General features: G+C 43.6%; 1 protein-coding gene across 2 annotated transcripts in view; it reads left to right on the top strand.

Moving 5' to 3' along the window:
* Positions 1–396: 396 nt before the first annotated feature.
* The window catches only part of SRGAP1 (SLIT-ROBO Rho GTPase activating protein 1), a 128,986-nt gene continuing 107,243 nt past the window's right edge, over positions 397–22,139 (top strand). For both annotated transcript variants that reach the window (XM_088522928.1, XM_088522927.1), the window contains exon 1: positions 397–496. In XM_088522928.1, coding sequence (XP_088379054.1) covers positions 430–496 — 67 coding nt within the window. In that variant the 5' untranslated portion in view covers positions 397–429. The remainder of the gene's footprint in view (positions 497–22,139) is intronic.

Below are 22,139 nucleotides of genomic sequence, written 5' to 3' on the forward strand. Positions count from 1 at the left end.
GTGCGGCTAGTGGCGGCGCCTGCCCCGAGCCGGAGCCTCCCTCCTGCCCGCTCCGCTCCGCTCCGCTCGCGGCGAGGCAGCGCTAACAATGGCGGGGCGCAGCGGCCGCGCCCCCGCCCGCGTCTAGAGGCAGCGCCCCCGCCGCCCCACCCCGAGCGCTGCTGCTGCTGCTCCCGCTGCCGGCGGCGGTGCCGCGGGGCGATGGTGCCCGCGCCGGGGTTAGCCTGATCGCCGCCTCGCCGCCGCCGCTGCCGGGGGGCTCCCCCGGGGCCAGCCGCGCTCCGCCGCCGCCTCCCGCCCGCCCGCGCTGCCGCCCGCCCTCCGCCCGCGCGGGCTCGTGGCGCCCCGGCACAACTTGAGCGCCTTCCCCGCGGGAGGCAGAGCGAGCACGCAGAGGAGAGGGTGCTCGGCGGGAGAAGCGGGCGGATAATGTCAACGCCGAGCAGATTCAAGAAGGACAAAGAGATCATCGCCGAGTATGAAAGTCAAGTGAAAGGTGAGCGCGGGCGGCGTCCCCCCGGCACGGGCTGCGCGGCGGGCCCTTCCCGGGGGCTCCGGGCGGCCGCGCCGCTGCCCAGCTTGGGCGAGGCGGGAGCGGGCGGCGGCTCCTGCCCCGCTCCGCCGGCGGCGCCGGCTGCGGCGCGGGCGGCGCCCGGGGGCCGGTAACGGCCGCCCGCGGCGGCACCTGGGCTCCGCCGGTGGGCATCGATAACGCTAAAAACGGGGAAAAATGAAGAAAAAAAAAAGAATTAAAAAAAAGGGCTTGGCTGTGAAACTGAAGCAAGAGACAATAGTGAGCCATGCCCCTCTCTGGAGGCACATGGCTGTTCCCCCCCATCCCTCCCTTAGGATTTTACTTTCTGTGCGAGGCTGTGGATGTTCGGCTAATAAAGAAATATCGCCGGCTATTGAATGAGCCGTTTCAGCAATGCCAGGAAGTATTTCAGCCTCCCGTCGCCTGGCTGTATCGCGTCCAACTATTGTGCCCAGGGCAGCGCCCGGCTGTAGCAGCTCGCGCTCCCCGAGCCGCGCGGCCGCCTCGCTTTTTCTGCGGTGCAAACGGCCTTGGGTGGCACCGGGGATGGGAAAGTAGCGCTGTGGGTGGCGGGGCGTGCGCGTCCTGCTCCTCTTGGTGCTCTCCGGCGAATTACGTTGCATAATGCACACACTAGGCGGAATTTCTACTTCAAGGATGGACGGGACACCAAAGGCAGGCTTGAAAAGCTCTGTAGCGCTTGAACTCGGCTTGTTAAAAGGATATGGCTAGTACCGGGCGAGGGTCCCACGTGTGGCTGCCCGGGGTCTGTGCCTCGTGGGGACCGCGGGTGGCCCCGCACGGAGCCCATGGGGCTGCGGCCGTCCGGCCAGCGCCTCTGGAAGGGGGCTTCAAAGACCTGATCAAAGGCTTGCTGTAATTTCATTGTATTTTTTCCATCTCCTTGATCCTACTGTGAGATCAGATTTCCAAGACAATTTTTAGTCTTTCTTTAGCTTTTTTTCCCCCCTCTCTCTCTTTAAAAGAAGGAGATAGTTTTTCAGTTTTCTGCCTTCTTCCTAAGCTTAACTTTTTTTTTTTTTTCTTTAAATTTACCTATTTGGTGAATGAAAGCCTTTTGGAGCCCAGGAAAGGACTAAGGCTTAAAATGAGAGAGTTTCCAGATAGGTAGGCAATGAGCTGTGAGGGCTTTTCTCTAAGGTGACAGGCCAGTTGTCCGTTTGAAATGGGAAGAGCTGAGACAGACCTCATGTAGCTGATAAATTCACTACCATTGAGGTTGGTGCTCCTACATCTCTGTGGAGATGTTTCAGAGTGGTCTTGATCATTCAACAGAAAAAAATGTTCAAAATCTTAATCCCTTTGAAGGGTGTTCAGACTGTCTCCTTTTAATGTGACTGTTACAACCTGGATGTTCATTACCTATAGCTAGTTGCCATTATTTTCTCATGAATAAAGAATTTCTAAATAAAAAATACTGTGCCCTCCAGCTACATATATTGTCTGGTTTTATAACCAACAAAGACAAGCATCTCCAATAATCTGTCTGTCTTTTGGTGTTGGGGTCCCCTATCAAGGCAGAAGCGGCCTTTGTATGCAGGAGAATTTGGGGGATTTTGGCTTGCATTGCTCCTTTGTGGCATTCTGTGATGTGAATTGTCACTGGTCCTGACTGTCTCACTTAAACTTGTTGATTAGCAGCTGTTTGAAGATGTATGCTGGGCAAGATATCATAGCCCGGGCTTCTCTTTCTTTATCCAGTATCGCTTCCGTTTTATTTCAGGTGATAAGAGCTCTTTGTTCATAGTTTTCCTTGGTGCTAGCTTGCATGATAACAATGTAGTGATACCATTGTGTGATACTTTGAAGATCCTCTGGATGCTGGAGAGGTCTGCTGGCTCATTAGCCATCAAGGTAAGGTAAAGGTGATGTAAAGGCAGGAAACGCAGGTCCCTACCAACTGCCTCCAATTTCATGTGTTAGGGTAGGAAAATAGGTGTGGCCGAGAAGCCTTTGCTGCTTATGATTTGTGGTGTTTGCAATGGCTTTCTTGTCAATGGATTTCTTATGGCTGATGAATGTAGTTCCCTAAAGGAAGTGGATAATTTGGCAGCAAACTGGTCATTTGAAGTCTTCTGGACAAGTGCATGCCACGTGGTGGCCACATATATCCCTTACCTTGCTGGGACACTGCATGGGGTCTAGCATGCTAAACACCTGTGCTGGCAATTCAGACTCTACACCCGATTGATATATGTGTGTGTTTGCAAATGTAACATGAAATATGTCAATATTGGTGTTGAAGTAAAAGAGGCTCTAATGTTCACGGCTAGGAGAGTATGTATATGGTGCCATATTAGGAAATGAGGATTTAACAGTGTCATTCTTCACATAGCTTCTCTGCTGTTAGCTCCTCAAATAAGAAGCAGTAACAGATGTTAATTGTTCTGCCTACTTCCTGGATGGTGTAAACTGACAGCTACTCCTTGGACCTTTAGTAAGTAGAGTGGCAGTTGCTATAGCAGTGATCGTATAGAAACAGTAGAAGGTCTGCGAATGTCACCTGCTTGTCGAGCAAAGTGGGAAGGTTCTTCTGACTAAGGGTCAGAACACTTTGCCATGTGTTTTTTGTCGCTTATCATTCTTGTTCTTGAGGAATGTCTATCATGAAGAGTAGAAAAACCATCATTGAAAGAATTGAGCTTTCTTTCTTTCTTGCCCATCCTTTAGGAAGCAGAAGCATATGATGTCTGATATTGATGTCTGATATGATGACATATCAGAGATATGATGACATATCAGAGAAGCTAGATCTGTGTGGATGGATAACTATACCCATTGCTTTGGGGGATTCAGGGGTATTATGACAACACAGGGACCTTAATTTGTAAAGACATAGCAGTGGGTGGGAAGTACTGCTGGATTCTGTAACTCTTACTAGTTGGAAAAAAGCTATCTTGGTAACTCCTGCTCCCCTATGACCTTGTTACTTCACAATTTTGTACGAACAGCCTTTTTCAGCAATGTTTCACTTTCTCATTCAAACACCTTAGGAAGGGCATCAAGATCATTATGTATTCCAGAATATTTTGGCAGTTCTGAGGAACAATTTACATTATTGGTCAGATGGCTCGGGCAATGTGCCTTGTAGACCTCTCTTTCAGAAGACATTGCATGACTGGATGAAATAGCTTCTGATAGGTTCATTCATCCAGACTATAAATTTATATATATATATATATTTTTTTATGTGAAAATGTTACAGGGCCTCTGAAGTCATTAGAAGCTGTTCTTTCTTTTTCTGTGCAGATGGGTGCCCTGCTAACTTTGCAGTTGGGTGGAGGTGTAATGGGTTAGTCCTACTGGAGCTAGAGGGTGGGGATAATCCACTTTAAATGAGCAGTAGACTTGTCTAATTAGGAGTCCAGCAGCATTACCTTCCCAATATTTGCTCTTATTTAGATTTATACACAGCATTCCTTAACTCAATGCTGTTCATTCACTCAGTTGAGTATTATAAGTTGCTATTCCTTATTTTTCCTGAAAACCATCTGGTTCTTGGTTTTGCTGTTCATATAAAGCAGTGCCTATTGGTAAGCTGCCATAGCAGTGAAGAAATGCTGGAGCATCCTCGGAGATCTGCATGGCTATCGCAGCTATGGTGAGTTAAGTGAGATCTTGAATACCTGACTCACTTTAGAAATGTGTCTCTCTGGAGGACAAATACGTTGCAGGAGCAAAGATCAAGAAAGCTTCTCAATAGCTTTCAGATGATTCACATGATAAACAGACATGTCTGCCTTTGTAAGACTCGTAACTGGTCTTCCAAGCAAAGGAGAAATATTCTTTAAATGAGTGGGAAGTGTGCCCATTTAGGTTTGTCTATGGATCCTCTGTATTGTTTAAAATGTTGAGGATCTTTGGAGTTGGTCTTCAGCTGAGCACAGCCACATGACTGCATCTTTACCTGAATAGGACTAAGAGAAGAGCCACTTAGATGTTTCCATTTTCCACCTTCCTTTTCCATTTGGAAGTGACAGACTGAGCAGAAATATACTGCTTTGAAAATTTAGGTCAAAAGCAACTTTGTTTCCCTAAGAGCAGTATTTATGTGGGATTTTTCCGATCAAAATATTTCCACAAGTAACAATTTATTAGAACTCTGTATTGCTTGGACTAATTCCTTTTTGTGGGAAAATGAAAACTCTGATTTGTGAAACTAAATTTCATCTTATTCCAGATTAAAATATCCAATTATTAAACCAATGGCCTAAATGTCTCTGAAGAAATGCTGAATTCTAAAATAAAAGTAATGTTGACTTTTTAATTACATTATCAAATAAATATTTTGAAAAAAAAACTTCATAATGAGAAAATAGATGTTAATAATGCCTTGGATGCTGCAGAAGACGTAAGTTTCAAGTTTCCTTTCAAAAAATCTGCTGAATGAATGCTGATTTCCAGTGTTGCAAGTCTATCACAGCTCAGTAGATATTTTTTTTCTGATCAAAGGACATGATTGTAATGACTTATACAAAAAGGATATTGTTCTCCATGTCATTTTTTTATTGGATTTAAATGTTTGAGAAATGGATTAATGAAGGTTAGTTCCTTACCGTTTTTATTATTTTCTTTTTGGTCTCTGATTCTTCCCTTCAAACTATAAATCTTCAATTGTCTGCCTAAATATTAATGATTTGTCATTGGTCGCTCAGTTGAAAGAGGATCTGCAAGGTTAGTCATGAATTGAGTGTTTCTTTATTTTTTTGCCTAAATATTTAGTGTTTTTTCTCTTCCCATAGATGCTTTGGAAAGAGATCCAAGGAACTTGTTTTAGCTGAATACTGCACACCAAGTTACTGAAGGGAAGAACCTTGCAAAAAGGCTACTTCCCAAAGATCATGATCTCTTCGTCTTCCTATTTTTTAAAGAAAAAAGCAATGTTCTCCCTATACCTTTCTAAAAATATGGCCTAGAGTCAGGAAAACATTTTTTCCTTGTTTGATTGCACATTATAGATGGTGCCCTGTCCTGCTGTGAAGCTACATTTAATGCTTTATTTCTTTTTGAAATAAAGTCCTAACTGCTGTAGCACACATAAGAGGGCAAGCAGTGAATGGATTATCTGACCAGTATTTCTTTCTTAAAAATGTTTTTCATTCAAAAGTTCAGTAAATACGGCAATCATAGTGCATATGTAATGCATAAGTCTTGTCATCTTGTATATACTTGCATTCTTGTTGTTAGTCTTTGAGAAGGTTTTAACTTTTCTCTGAATCTGAAGCAGTTTGGATCCTTCTAGGATTGCTTCTTTGGGCCTTTTTTCCTTTCAAAATGTGCCTTCTATATGATGTTTCACTATTGCATAATAAGGGCCCAAATCATGCTAAGGTTCATTTAATTTCCTGCCTTTATATTTTACTGGTCACTTTTTATGAACTGAAGTGCTAGTTGCTAATAAAATTAAACTTACAGCTTGGAAGTGGTATGGCAAGACAGAAGGGGGTCCTGGCTTCACCCCCTTCCCTGCTTCAAACTGGGCTTGGGTTAGTTTTTGTCTTTGTGAAAGCTGATTTCCCTGTCACTCGGAGGTGATGGATGGTAGCTCTGGAAAGAAAGTGGGTCAGTGCAGTTGAGGCAGGATAAGAAATCCCCAGCTGACCGTTGCACAGCCCATGAGAAATCACTAACCCTGACAGCACAGCACATCTCACCACATTTCGGACGCGGCCGGGCATGGGGCGAGTGCGAGTGGCCCAGGCAGATGTCAGTGGAAGCGCCCGCCATGCTGGGGCTGCCCTTTGCCTTTTCGTCCAGCCACATATGACCTTTCCAGTCTCTGTGGGGGAAATTAGTGTTACCTTAACTTGTATTAATCCTTATTAGTCTAATCTACTCTTACTGCTCGGCTTTCATGGAGCAAATGAGGCTTTGGAGCGTGGGGGCCTGCTTTGATATGCCGACAGTCAGCACAGGCGCGCAGCAGGAGGACTCCTCGCAGTGCCTGGCCTCCGTGCCATGGAGGATGGCGGTGGCGGGCTGGGAGATGGCTGGCATGGGGGATGGAGCATGGTGGCTCATGTCAGAGAGTGGGCGGCCATCGTGCTCCTGGCAAGAGACACAACCGTCTGGGGCAGGAAAGCTGATATCTTTTATGTTGTATCTGTGTTTATAAATGTATATGCATGTATATATTATATCCAAGATTATATCTGGCACAAGAACCAAAGGAGCTGATTATCACTGCTCTTTCTTCCTTTGTTTCCAAACTTTAAACAACCGGAGGCTGTTATGGCAGTTTGTGTGATGGCTTGGTCCTGTGGGAGAGCTCGGAGACAAACAAACACGCTTTGAACCGCTCTGCTGGGAGCTGCAACCCTGAGATGCTGCTTCCTCAGGAATCTGCCGGTTTCGGCAGCCTGTGCATCTTGTCTCCTGGTAGACACAGGAGTTTGTCACAAATTTGTTATAGCCACCTGGTAGACTAAAGGTGGTGCCTACGTCCCCCCCACTAATCCATCTCGTCTGGGACAGAATACTAGTACTCCTGAGCATTTTCCATTATCTAGAGTTTAACTGAACAACAAAACCTCTTCTTAGTCCCTTCCTTCCCCTTAGTTCAAATGACTGGCATATCTTTGAATGATAATCTGAATTTCAAGGGTTAGTATTCAAGCTTGCATCAACAAGCTTGAATACTACAAACAAACTGGAAACCTGTTTTTTACCTTGTTGGAAGGATAAAGTGATTGCTTGCTACATCCTGATATTCAGTTGGAATCTCCTTATAACAAAACAGGAGTATGTCCCAGAAGTGTTTCCAAGCAAATTAGTGTTCTGCTTCCAAGAACTCACTTATGTATGTGAAGGGTGGTGACTTGGTATTACTTGCTGTCTGCTTGTCAATGAGTGCAAATATTAGAATGAACAGTTTGTCCTCAACAGAAGGAGAAAATGCTTGTTTTGATGCCTGATTAGCATAATAAAACTACTCAGCTCTGTGTGTGTTAATGAGAGGGATGTTGTAGGTAGTGAAAGAAGATGCTCTTCCTAGTCATTCCATAGGAAAATTTGTGCAGAAGCGGGACCAGCCTATGTCAGAAAGAAATCTCCGTGGAACAAACACCAGCAAAACTACTAACTGCTGCCAGAAAATGCTGTGGAGACAGTATATGCTTTATGACCTAACTCTGTAATAAAGGTCTGTGAAATGAGTTTAGTACAGCCGTGGCATTGTTTTCTGACTCTACCCAACCCAGGACAACCCAGTGCAGCTGATCTGGTTTTAATGAAGTCCCTGTGTAGGTGTGCAGGTGCTTAATTTGCATGTTCTTGAGCCCAATATGGTCATGTATTCATCAGTTAAGCATTGATCAGAATATCTTCATTAATTCTGATATATTGCTTATTTCTGATCAATAAAACCTGTTTCAGTTTCAGTTGCAACCTCGGAGTCTTTTCATTACAGATGCAGAAACACTGACAAGCAGGCAAGAGAGCTATACCAGTATATTAGCCAAAACCTTTTTAACCACACTAGAAAAAATAATTTTTCTATTGTGATACAGAAATAAAGTTACAAAAACTATGTTTAGAATGCTTTTGGTAGAGTGTTTCTTGTGAGCCTTATTGGGAATAACAAACACAAATGCAGCTGACTTACCGGATGATGACTTCCAGGAAATAATGATTGTTACCCTTTACATAATTAGCTATTGTGGGAAACACAGATGACTACTACAGCTTCATGTAAATGGACTGTCCAGACCACTTAGCTGACACAGTGCTTGCTCATCTGAATTGCTTCATGTGAAGGGTCTACTAGTGGTTCATAGGTGCTGAATTATTGGGAGACTTCAAAATGCTGCTTCATCGTGTTTCTCCAACTGTCAGAAATGGAGCAGTGTGCACTTTTTTTTTCTTTTCTTTGTCAGTGTGTTAAAATAAATAAGGATATTTGTTGTCGCCTGTAACTTTCCAGTGTGAATACTTTCGTGTGGTAAAATAAATCTCTCTAATGTTCTAGCCAATTCCAAAGTATCGACTTCCTGAAATTCAGAGGAATCTGCTCATGTTTACAAGAATACAGCAGAAGGCTAGTAAGATTGAGTAGTAGCTTTCGTATAGCTCTGTTTTTGCAACAACCTCTCTTCCTTCAGCCCTTGCTTCTCTCCTTTTCCACTTTGCCTCCCCTTTTTAAGAGGGACCATCTAAAGCATTAGGTGAGAGACAAGATGAAATGTGTGTCCGTTTGGTACCAGGTACCAGGCATACAAACCAAAACTTTTCTGAGTAGCAGAAAGCAGTTACATGACTGCTTCGGAAAGCAGTAGAGAAATGGAGAAGACTGCAATGTGCTTAATTAATTACTGGGTATTATAGTACAAGAAGACAGCATTCAGCTGCGGAAAACTTCATCCTTTCATCATTAACTAACTTTTTTTTTTTTTTGAGTATGCCAACTGTCCAGTAAGTAATTTTCTAAGAAAATTATATGATATGCTGTCTGCAAGAGCAGACTGAACTTGATAACTTACACAGTCCTTTTCCTGAAGGTCTTATGTTCGCAGTAGCTCACGGCACTGTGAGCTGTCTACTGCATCTAATCATCATTCCCCTTGCGTGCTAGATACTCTGCAGTACAGGTCTCTATCGAAATGTCCTGTGATGTTGAAAGGAATAAAAAACATTCATTTGACAGTATTATGCATTCTAAAAATATATTAAAAAGTTCTTACTCTTGTTATAAAGTAATAATGAAGTATTAGAAGAGCTTTCTCTTGGAAATTAATAATTTGGTGATTTGTAGGAGTCAAGGTGTATAAAACTTTGCTCACAGGTGGCTTTTGGTACCATAATGTCAGCTCCGTGAAGACCCAGCTACATAACAGAGCTAGCTTGTTTGCCCGTATGTTTAAGAACTTGCTTTTTTTTCTAATGTGCGTTGGCTTTGCTGCACATTAGATCACTTAAGGTTAAGAACCAATGTAATAGGGCTGTATGTATTATGTACTCTTCTAAAGCTGCCTTTATATATTTGTGCCCTCCCAATTTCCAAGTAACAGTGCATAAAATCAGTCAGATTCTTGATGTCATGATAGAAAATAGAACAAAAGTGTTAATCTGCTCGGATACTCTTGCATGGAAGTTATAACGAAGTGCACGAGTGCCCAGGGAAGGCCCTTTACTCACAGGGGCTCCTCTCCCTGGGCCTGTCAAAGAGGAGCCTCACGCAGCCGACCCGCGCACCCAAACTGCTGCTTCTCCCGGCTGCCCGCATGAGCAGTCCCTGTGCAGCTGCCATTTAGTCCTCAGATTATAGTCGCCCGTATTGTAATCCTTTAATTACCAGCCACTTCTGAAGCCGTCATGTTATAGCTACAGGTCAAATCCTGTGGTTCTTAAGCAGATCTACTATTGCTATCTTTATCTTTGCTTGAAGGAGTGTGGCATTTCCTACTCCACACAAACTTGATCTTTTTGCTTTATTGAGAAATAAGTAGCCAGGGGCATCCTGAACCATCTCATTCTTTGTACATGACTTAAATTAATGGAAGTTAAGTTGACTGAAGGCTAGGAGGTTAGCTCTCTATATCAGCGAACTGCTGTTAAAACCAGGGTCTACGAACTGGGGTTATAGAACAACATGTTACTTTTCCAGGTTTTGATTGAGGTTGACAGTGTGAGGTTTTTTTTTTTTTTTTTTTTTTTTTTTTTTTTTTTTTGGGGCGGGGGGGTGGTAGTTATTGGTTTTGCTCCAGTCCTGCTTGAGGCTTCTGGCTGTTTCAGGTGTCTGCTGCCATGGCTTTAATGCAGTGGCATAGGAACCATTTGGAGCAAGGGACCTTAGGGAGACATGGTGTATGGCTTTCTGGAGATGTCCTTGGCACATATGAGAAGTAAAGAAGGGAAATGCGAAGATGGAGGAAGTTAATGGAAGAAGTGTGGGCAAGGAGTGTTTGAAGGTGGCACTTGCACTGCTTGTGCCTGCTAACGCAGCAAAACTAGGAGTGAATACTGAATTATGTTCAGTGGTGGCTGGCTGTTCTTAAATGCAGAAAACTGGAGCACTTATTTTCCTTATGTGAGACTGTTTTTTCATAAAAAAACAAGCTGGTGAAGCCTAGTTAGCTCACGCAGCTCACCTGGACCGCAGGAAAGCATGGAGTACGCCGTACTTCTGACCGCCCAAGACCAAGCAGCTAATGCATGTAAAATTGGCTTAGCAGCTTTTGCCTGTTTTTCAGAGCATCTTTCAAGGAAACATTTCTAGACAAGCGCAGGTGCCTGCTTTGACAGTGCCTGGGAATAAAGTTCTCCTCCTCATATTGAGAGGGCAAAATGGTTGAAACAAGAGCCAAGGAGCAGCTCCTGCAGGCAGTTGCTCCCTAGCCAGCCGTGAGGCGGGTGAGGGAGGAGGCGTGAGGGGCTGGTGGGTGAATGAGGAGGCGCGAGGGGCTGGTGGGTGGGCAGGCGGGCGGGTGAGGAGGCGCGAGGGGCTGGTGAGTGAGTGAGGAGGCGTGAGGGGCTGGTGAGTGAGTGAGGAGGCGCGAGGGGCTGGTGGGTGGGCAGGCGGGCGGGTGAGGAGGCGTGAGGGGCTGGTGAGTGAGTGAGGAGGCGCGAGGGGCTGGTGAGTGGACAGGGGGGTGGGTGAGTGAGGAGGCGTGAGGGGCTGGTGAGTGAGTGAGGAGGCGTGAGGGGCTCCTGGGTGGGCAGGCGGATGGGTGAGTGAGGAGGCGTGAGGGACGAAGCAGCTCAGCTGGCAGCGGAGCCCAGGCAGGAGAGCTCCATCCCAACCCCAACGTTTCGGGGACGGCCCCTGTGCAGCGAGGGAGGTCTTGGCTCGGGCTGGAGGGAACAGACTTTTCAGCTACAACAGCAGTTTTGACACTCTTCCATATGGGCTCGAAAAGGCTTAGGGTTAAAAATATCTCGAGGGATTAAATCCATAAAAGAACTTGAGCTCCTGTGTTTGCCGTTCAAATGCCATGTTTAGTTCCCCTTTCACTGCTGTCTCACTTCAGCAGTGTCTGTGGGTATGTTTATATGACTGCATATACTGGCCCACATGTTTATTCTGCAAACTGTTAGCAGGGGTTATAATTTGAAGCACAGCATCTCGCCAGCATAGTTCCCTTATTTATAGACCCAGAACTGCCTTGCCTCCAGCTGGCATAGGCAGGAGATAAATACTGACCTCCATCCATGCTGATGTAATTGGAGTTGCCACCAGAGAAGTAAAAAAATTCTTTTTGTAAGCCATGTGGAAGTCTGTATGATATTGAAGCCTGAGCAGTGCTTCCTTCCTAGTAATCAGAGCATTCCCGTGAGGCATCTGCATTCAGACCTTGCTACTTTTATCTTACTCAGAATTGAGTCTTGAATGCAGATCTCCCATGTTGCCAGGGATTGAGAGGCAGCGGGACAAGTTTTCCTCTGTTGTCTTGGTTCATGAAGTTGCTCTGCTTTTTCCCAGACCCAATGAATATTTAATTATTTACAGAGTGATTATGAACCTATTGCCTCGTGGTTACAGCAGTCACCTGAGAGAGATGGATTTCACTGTGTATTCCAGCAAGAGTGTGTTGCTGGTTTACTTTTCTGAATAAATAATAAAAAGAGGGAAGATGGCTTGTAGGGTTGAGATACTTGTATGACCTAAAGTACAAATACTTATTTTAAAAACCTGGAGGGGGAAATAGCCAGAGGATAGCTTGCTTGTTCATTTTTCACAGTCATTGTACGAGTCAAAAAAAGACCATGTTGTATTGATTTTTAATTTTAACACTTTGCAGGGCAATTTCTGATGACTGCCTTTAGTTTTGAAGAAAATTATGAAAAAATGTTTGTTCAGAGTTATTTGAAAGCTTCACAAATGAATATATTTGTGTGAAGCTTTGCTGGAATCACTGTTTTTGCAGTTTTCTGTTTGTGCAGCATATCTGCTTGTCTATCACATGGTGTTTCTGCTCTTCAATTGCCTGAGCTGCAGATTTGCAGGTAGCTTTCATGACAGCCATCGGCTGTCAGCAAAAATTCCTAACTTATTTGAGTGAAGAGTGGGTTTGGTTTTTTTTTGGAAAAAATACTTCAACTAATGCTTGAGGAGGGAAGAATGGGAGTGCAAACACTACTGAGGCAAATCTGCAGTGACAGTAACAGTGTGTGTTGCCAGTAACAGTGGTTGATTTGGCTATAAGCGACTAGTGCTGGATGACTACAGTGCACTTAGTGCATCTCTAAGAAAAGGCCTGAAGAATCCCTTATTAGTCATGACAGTTGATCAAGTTGTTTCACCTGCAGAACTGCTTCATAGGACCCAGTTACCTCAAACAGCCAAGGTACTTAATGCAAATTGGGCTTTCCCTGGGTGTAATAAGATGCCTATTCTTCATCTCTGCTGCATATGGTGAAGTCAGGTTGTTTGAGCAGCTGTATGCAAAGCACCATGGCTCAGTGTCAGAAGCAACAAGAAGATGGAAACCATGGAAATGTTCCAAGTACTTCAAGCTTTATTTAAAAAAATGAATTTAAGGAGACCCTTCAGGTATGTTTCTGAATTTCAGCACTGGCATTTTTTGTACTGAAAAGAATAATTTATTCTTAGTTCTGAGAATAATTTATTCTTAGCGCTCCACCCAGTTAACAGATAATTTATCTAGTTATCCACAGTTTCCTTTTAAAAAATATTGTAAATGAGTAATATATTGAATGAATGGCGGATGTATCCGGAATCACTAGCAGTTGCTGCTTACTGGATAGGAGATACTTGAAAGCTTATTAAAAATACTGTAAATAATGAGTCAGAACATACGAGGAAGCTTTCTTACAAACTTCAAGTATTATTCTTCTTCCTAACTTGAAGTATTCACATGTTAATCTGTTGTTTTCTGAGTTGTAATATTTGACTTGCAGAATATGTGCTGCTACATTATGTGGCTTTTTCCTTCCTTAGCGTGGCTTATGTTTGGCTATTTGAAAATAAATTTAAGTCCACCTGCAATTTGCTTAGATTGTGTCTTTGAAATTACCTTTTTGTCTGTGAATAAGATGCCAGCATTACATGAGATCATGGGATTAGTTTTGGTAATGACCTCTGGTTGGAGACCCTGAAGACCATGTTTCACCTTGCTTGTAAGCCAATTTGCAAGTGTTTTGGAACGGGCATTTTAAAGGTATAATTTGTACACCGTATAGTGCAGTGGGGTTTTCTGGTTTGCTATGGTGATCATAGGCGTCATTCTTCATATTGTGGTATGTTTATAACCCTGGAGTTATCTTTGTGCATCTCATCTCAAACATCTGTGATTTTTGGAAGCTATGCCCCTTCTGTAGTTTTTTGGTCAATAGATACCTGATCTAGCAAAAAAATGCCTTCAGTCTTTCTGCTCTGACTTGATCAGGTACACTTCATGTAAGGTGAAGAGAGATCTTCATTTTGGGAGAGCGAATGTGCTCATGGGGCCTGTGGGGCTGAAGGTAGCGTTGTTCAAAGCAATGGGCTGAGCTCCTGATGATTTAGTGCAGTCCTAGCAGCACCAAAGGAGTATTGATGAATCCGTGTTTTCTTTCATGAGTTCTATTTTTCCAGCTGCAGACAAGAGGTTTTCCAGCAGCCAAGAGGTCAGTCAGGCTGACTTCTTCACCTTAGCTCCTCGTTTCCCACGTGCTGAGGCACTCACTGCCCGCACTGCCAGGCAGGGGCCCGAGCTGCCCAGCACAGCTGAGGTCCAGCGCATGTGGACATGTCAGTGCTCTCTCATGAGCCTTGGCTGCAGGAAGAACCCCAGACCTATTGCTGTAGCCTTGCAGACAGTTAAAGCATTAGGCTTTGTGATGTATTCACTGCTCTGAATAGTTGCTAACGAATGCAGGAGTGCAGGGCTGAATGAAAGTGGTATTGCTTTTATCAGCAGTATAGTGGCTGCCGTGCGGGTCCCGTTACGCACAGCCGTGTTTACTCTACACACATGAATTTGTTGACCTCACCCGGGCTCTTAACCTTCCTGGGGTTGCTAATCTCCATAAATGTTTGCAGGATTGGGCTTAATTTTGGCATGGAAATATGCAAAGCAAATGAATCAAGCTGTGACTCATCACTTACAGTAAAATGCTCTGACCCATTCGCAGCGTCCACGCGCCAGACTGATGCTCTCTTGAGAGCTTCCTGGGATCTGACTGTGCTTTGGGAGTCCTGGCTCGAGGGAACTTATACAGAAGCCAAGTAACTGCAACAGAAAAGGCACTGAAACAAAGCATTCAGATCCAAGGCTGAAGATAAAAATTAATTTAGATTGCTGTCAGGATTCTGCACATGTGTTATGGAATCAAGACCGTTCAAGATTTCTCTTTTTGAAAACTGCTGGAGATGTTTTAAATTTATAGAATGCTGTTTTCATCATGTGAGCATATGCCTTAAGTAAAGCTTGTAATAAACTCATTTTAAGACTTTTTGGAGGCAATGAATTGTTGAACTAATAGAGATAAATGATGTGAGTGTCACTTTCATGTCTGCACTTTGAAATGCAAAAGTATAGACATAGTAACTGTAGGGCCATTTTTGATATTTAATCTTTTAAACCTTTGAAATGCTTGTGTATATGAAAGGACTTTTAAATCCACTGGAGAGTGAGTTTTTTTTTCTGCTGTCTCAAATATTGTGTTCAAAATCATAGCAGATAAAGGAAGAGTGATCAGAAAGCTTAATGCAGTCAGAGCATCACGACCGGTTATGTAAAGCAACATTTGGCAGGGACTTCCCAGCTGCTGTAAATGAATGTTAACAGCATTTTATCAGCTGCTTTCACTATCGTTATTACATAATCTGAATATTTATGACCCTATTAATATGTTTAGCTGTGAAATTGCAATATTGATGGAATGAGGTTTCCATAGAAGAGCGAAGGAGCACAATGATTCTTGCATGGCAAACAAAAGCTGTGTGACTATTATAAACCCTTGTACTCATGTTTAAAAGAAGTTTGCTGAACTGCTTTATAGATGTAAAATGCTATTTCCCTAGACACTTTCATACACAGAGTACTTTGATGACAGAACAGTGTTGCTAAACATTGTCTATGTGTGTGATAGGCATCGCTAACCAGGTTGTGATGATTTTTATTTTTTATATAAGCCCGTGAATCCATAATCATGCTGCTCTGTAGTCGAAGTTGTGGACCACAGACCAGACCCAGTTTGTCAGAATAGTCTCTATTCACAGAGCCAACCCAGGGAGGATGTTGGGGTAAGCAGTGGGCCAAGTTATTACTTGTTTCTCTTCCCCTCTCCCCTCCCATCTCTTCTCCCCTCTTCTCTCCTCCTTGCTGCCTTATATTCCCCTTTCTCATGGCCTTTCAACCCCTCCTTCTGAAGCAACTAGATATACTGTTATCATTTGACCTAAAATATATGCCATATAATTGGAACATATGTGCTGGAAATCGCTTGCAAATGGCATCTTGTCACTGAATACATATGTGCCTGTTGCCTGATCATGCCTGGAACGTGTGAGAAGGAACGTGCTTGGTCAGGAGACAGAAGAATTGAAAGCTGTTTCCTTTGGCAGCCTCCTAAAGCGCTTATATCGTGTCCCCTAACAGCACTGTGCACCACTGTTTCAGTAGGTATCTGCAGATATTTAACACCAGGAAGATATATGGAGCCCTGTCACTGTTGTGTGCAGTGGCTCCCAACTACTAGATTTACAAACAGCGTCTCTTGTTTCCTCATTGTTCTGGAAGATAAATATCTCCGTGAGCTACAGGCTCGTGTGGGCAGGTTGCCTTTGAAAAGCTGGGTTGAAAAAGTGAGTTTTGCTTTTGATTTGAATGGAGCGAAGTCCTTAGTCATTTTTATCCCTGTATGCAAGATCTGCCCTGTCTGAAAGCTGCCATTCTCCGTGCCATGTCCTCTCATCATTAACCAACTGTGGTGATCTCTGAGAAATGCAGCCGTTGCTGGAGGAGTCTCTGAGTGCTAGTGCCAGTCGGGTGGTGTGTTCTTACGCTGCAGCTCTTCCCGAGGAACCCGGATGGTCTCTGCTTCCAGCCTCCCCACAGCTCAAACCTGATGAGCCTGGTGTGCTTGCTGGTACTGCAAGCACACTCACCTGTAGGTGTACAAAATACTAGAGAGGTAAAGATGAGCTGGTGCAGAGCATAGTGCAGAGCGATTAAAGGAGAAAAAAAAAAGTAATCCTTTTGGACTAATAAATATTTTTAAATGGTATTTTTCTGCAGGCAAGTTTGTTATAGCTACCCAGAGCTCCTGCTGGACTCTATTCCCTTGTGGGAATTAGAGATTATTGTTCTTTTGGGCAGTATTACTGAGCAGTCAAGAAACGTTCATAATAGAACAAAGAAACCTTTAATTAGGATAGGAGTTTCAGTTGCATTCTTTTCTGTTTTGTGTAAGAGAAACTTGCATTAAATCAGATAAATAAATACAACAATGGTTGGGGTGGAGGTACTTCGGAAGAAGCACATCTGTTTACAAAGTTAAGTGCTGAGTTTATAATAAGCCAGTAATTTTTGCTTGGGAAGCTCTTAAAATAAGATTCCCTTCTCTTCATCCCTTAGCAAAAATATTTTAAGGAAGTAGTCTTCAACTTACTCGGTGTTTGGATTTGTGTTTTCATTGACTTAATTTTTAATAGAGGAAATATCTATATTGCAGAGTAAAATTAATAGCAGTCTGTTTATCGTATTTCTTTAATGTCTGTGCATGCATTGTTATTGCATCCCTCCTTACTCATCTTTGTGCTTGGTTTATATGAGCTAAATACAATGCAGCATTTCCTTTAAACATGAAAAATGACAATAAATCTTTTCTGGTCTGTCGCAGAGTACACATTGCTCTGTGTTGCTGAGGTCTTGAAGTCAATAACCTTCTGCGCAGGCTCAGAAAATTGCCAGCATGCAATAAATTATAAAACTGGGACCCCTAGGGAATAATATTTAGTAGGTTCAAGGGTTTCTTAAATTCTCTTTGAAATGACCTCTGGCAAAAACTGGTGTCTCCTGTGTCCCCAAAGGGGAGACACTGCAAAGCTGAAGCAGTTTTTATTTCCTTATCTAATGTTTACTGGCTTATTGCATGCAATTAGATGATGGAATAATCTCCTGGTTTAAATGAGTTTTCTGTTTTCTTTTTTAAGGAACACCTTAAAAAGATGAATGTGAGGAAGCTTTGGCCATCTGTCCTGTGCCTGTCCTCTCCAGTTTAGATGCCAAATCTAACAATGTCAGAGGAGGGCTGTTGTCTAGGGAATGATTGGTTTTATGTATTTGGGCAGAAAAGCTCTTGAACGTGCCTTGAGATAGTCCATTTCCCTGATTACCTATCTCTTCATGCATTTCCCAGCCTCCTCCCCTTCTCTATCAAGAGAGTGCTTTCCAAGGCAAAATCCACAGTATATCTTTATAGGACCTACTCAAAACTCCCTGACTTCAGTGGAGACCTGGTATTGACTGCAGTGAACTTTCAGTCAGGCTTTTGGAGAGGAGAAGCATATCCCTTTGCATTAAAGAATTGTGTTAAACTCCAGTTCAAGTGCTGAACCCAGTGTGTCTTTACTTGTGGAACTGCATTGGGGTGCTTCACAGTAGCAATATGCTTGGAGTTTCTTTAAATCTCTTGCCCTGAGCTGTATCTTACATCCCTGTGCTGCATCTCATGCAAATAATTAACTTGCAGAAGAGAGCTATTGCTGTCTTTCCCCTTGGAAAAACCTTCTCTGGTATGTGGGAGCTGTTAGCAGGAAAGAGAAGCAGGGATGTAGTGTTTATGGAGTGTGCTACTAGATAACTTTTCTTGTTGCCTGACTTGACCATTATTCGTCCTTTGTCACACGGATTAGAACAATAACTTCTTATAAAGGCAATACCAGTTAGTTGAGAATGGAAATTTTAAAATGTCTTCCACAGTTGTCCTTCTAGCTGTACTAGAAGGACAGAATTAGAATCAGATTCAGAAGCACAGAATGGCTGAGGATGGAAGGGGCTTCTGCAGTTTGTCTAGTCCAACCCTCCTAACTCAAAATGGAGTGAGGTAGAGCAAGCTGCCCAGTCAGATTTTGAATTATCTCCAAGGATGGAGATGAGACTCCACAACCTGCCTGGGCACCCTGTTCCAGTTTTGACCACTCAAGAAGTGTCTTCTTATGTTGGAATGGATATCTAGTTTACACATGTTGCCTCTTGTCCTCTCCTTGGGCATCATTGTGGAGAGTTTTGCCACTCCCCTCCATCAGTTATTCATACATGTTGACAGGATTCTCCTGGAGGCTGCTTTTCTGCAGAGCTGGACACAGGGGTTCCAGCGTAACCTCACCTGTGCTGAGCAGAGGTGCTCTTCATCTGCTGGCAATGCTTCTCCTAGTACAGTCCGCCAGAGCACTGTTGGCCTTCGGCACTGCTGAGGTGTATTGTGGGCTCATGTTCAACTCAGTCTCTTCCAGGACCCCCAGGAGTTGGTCTGCAAGTCTGTTTTCCAGCTAGTTGTCCCCCAGCCTGTACTGGTGCCTGGGATTATTGCTCTCCAGGTGCAGGATTTTGCATTTCCCTTTGCATTTCCCTTTGCATTTCCCTTCACGAGACTCCCGTAGGACCATTTCTCCAGCCTTTTGAGATCCCTCTTAATGGCAGCACAGCCATCTGGCTGTGAAAATCAACTAGGTGTCCTGGACCCTCTACTTTCCAGGACAGTGTCTCATGGGATTCTTCCGAGCAAATCTCTGAATAGGCCATAGTTCTGCCCTTCTGAAATCCAGGGTCGTGACCCTGCTATTTGTGTTGTTGCCTCCTTTCAGGATCCTGAACTCCATCTCATAGTTACTGTAGCCAAGGCTGCCCCAACTTACTTCTCTCCAACAAGTTCTTCCATGTTTGTAAGGATGAAGTCCAACAGAGCATCTCCCCTTATCTGCTCTGGGATCCTCTGGGTCAGGAAGGGCTCATTGACGCACTCCAGAAGCCTGCTGGGTTGCCCTTCTAGCAAATACTGGAATGGCTGAGGTTGCCCATGAAGACCAGGAGCTGCAAATGTAAGAGGGCTTCTAGTTTTCTGAGAAGGCCTTAGGGCTTTCTAAAAAATGAAGATTTTTTTAATAATATTATTTGAAAAAGAAATGTAAATATGTTTCCATGACATGACTTGGTTAAAGATTGCCTGGGTCTTCTAGCAGCTGGCTTGAAGCTTACCTTCAGTCTGGAAGGGGTTTTTGGTGCAAGATGGCACTTCTTATTTGCCCAGTGAAGAAAGACCCAGGAAGCTTTCTTGATGCCTTTCTGTGTCTTGAATCAATAGTCTGCCAACCTTTTGCCCTCCGTCCCCACGCACAAGGAGGTTGCCTGCAAACTTAGGGGAGTTTATCAATGAATCGGTGTCCTGCTTTTAGGGCTCCCTTTCTCTGTATTGCTTCTCTGGATGCTCGTCACACAGGGGCAACTCTAAGACATCTGGCTGTGCTGCAGTTGAGTAGTTCTTGCAACTGCTCTTTATCTTTCCAAGGAGGAGAGAACCAAGAAAAAAATATATTGTATGTAAGACCCTTGTGACTGCTCTTCAATGATCTGTATAGTTCAGAAGATTTTTCCCCTGACCCTTCGTCTAAAGTTACTTCCTCACCTTCATCCAAATAGAACATGTGCTGAAGATGTAAACACATGTGTTTAAGATGGATTAATTGAGGTACTTGAGTAAATTTAATGCAACTTAGATTACATAATTGAAGCAACCGAGAAGATATTAGTGCATAGCTGGTAAAATCTATACTGACATTAAAGATTTTGTGAATTAACCTCTTTCGTTAACTAAGAATATTCCTCAGTAAACACTTTAAGTCAGTGTTGCCCTGCAAGAGGTGCACAGTCTGCAGGATGCGCGGAGGACAAGAATGTCCCGAGGTCAGTGGCACACTAAGGACAGGCTCTGTAAGGATTTCCCTGTGAACAAAAACATCCCGGCAAACCCCTGCAAATCGAAGCCTACAAGCTATGTGAAAATGGAAACATTCCCCGTCTTGTCCTTAAATTGCAAACTATCCATCACAGCTAGAGATGAAAGGAGCCCGACCCACATCTGTCGCGTTGTTACAACGGCAGTGGCGTTATGGTGCCATTGTGTCAACTTAGGGTCGAGCCTGCAGAGACCTCCTTTTATTCAGCCTTGAATGTAGCCATTTTCATGAAGGTTTTTTCAGAGCAATATAAAAGACGCAGCAGGGCAAGATGTGGCGGCGTTGAACCTAAGTTAGTGTTGCAGCAACCAAAGCATCTCCTAGTCCCAGATGGTCACTGCAATTGTCCACACCAGTCTGCCACCGGCACTGCTATTGAAAGGGCACAAAACTGGTGGTACAAAGGGGCACATTTTTTCCCGCCAGTAAATGAGTCTACTGTTGCTTTGAGCTGGCATTGCTGAAGGTTTTGTGCAGGGGAAGAATAGCTGTTGACAAACCAGTTTCCATGCTAAAAATGCTCTTCTTATTCCTAAACTTGGAGATCTTTCCTTGGGTGAATAATTCCGTCTGACTAATATCAGAGTGGCATTTCGCAAGCTATTTTTCATTGATTATATGGATGACTGCTGTACTGGGAGGCTTAATGCTGACAGCAGTAAATGCAAGCTTGTTAATGTGCTAAACAAGGCATGCTTCTGTTTTGTAATGCCATTAGAGGAAAATCTCTTCGACTGTATACTGTTAAAAACATTGGGAGCATTAATTGCTGTTTTCCATGTTTAATCCTCAAATGTTAAAGTGTCCTTGTGTAAATCGAAGGAATTCAGTTTCTCGCTATTTGAGTTATGTAACTTTAATAAAGGCAGAATGCCATATTCTTTGTGCTAGAAAAATGTAAGGTTTTGGAGCTGGTAAGTCAGTCTTCCAAGTCCTTCTTATTGACAGCGTGAATATGTTTTCCTTGTGTTTGTTGATAAGGTTTTGTCTTTAAATAAACTGCTTCTTCTGAAGTCTAGTCCTAGCTACTGTTTTGCTCCGTTTCTACTCCGTTGAGGTGAGGGCCCCCATAGAGCTGAGCTGTGAGTTTGTCAGCAGCCCAGTGAAGGTTCCTGTAAGGCTGGAACAGTTCTTGCCTGGAAGAACGATAAGAAGCCATAAAGCTGATTTTTGTATGGGAGCCTTGTGGTCTCTAACAGATTGGTTTACCTCTGGCAAGGAAGCTTCAAAAATTCAGGTGACCACAGAGATGAAATGTAGGCTTGTTCCTGGACAGGAAATACCAGCCCTCCATGGAGACTAGTTGAATGATTCACCCCATAACTTAGAATTCTTGCTTTAATAGTGAGATTTAATTTTCTGCCTTGTCACCCATATTGAGCGGAAGGTTTTCATGTGCCACAGTGGGATTTTTGAGCCCCCTTGAGGACCTCCATGATTTCAGGATGACAGTGGCTAGAACTAAACATTTTTTTTGCCAAGGAAGGAACTGAAAAAGAGGATTATTTTTCCTGTAAGGTGAAAATCATTTGCAGGGGGATGGCTCTGACTGGTCCCAGAACTTCCAAACTTTTTCTGCATGGATTATGCTGTTAACAAGGGAGTCTACAGAGTGAAACTTGTTGCCAAAGAAGAGATGAATATTGACGGTTTTCATGGCTGTGAACTACAAGGAATTTGGCACTG

This window comes from Tinamus guttatus, unplaced genomic scaffold (assembly GCF_059628265.1).
Source record: "Tinamus guttatus ecotype Peru unplaced genomic scaffold, ASM5962826v1 Tinamus_guttatus_pri_ptg000171l, whole genome shotgun sequence".
Classification (NCBI taxonomy): domain Eukaryota; kingdom Metazoa; phylum Chordata; class Aves; order Tinamiformes; family Tinamidae; genus Tinamus; species Tinamus guttatus.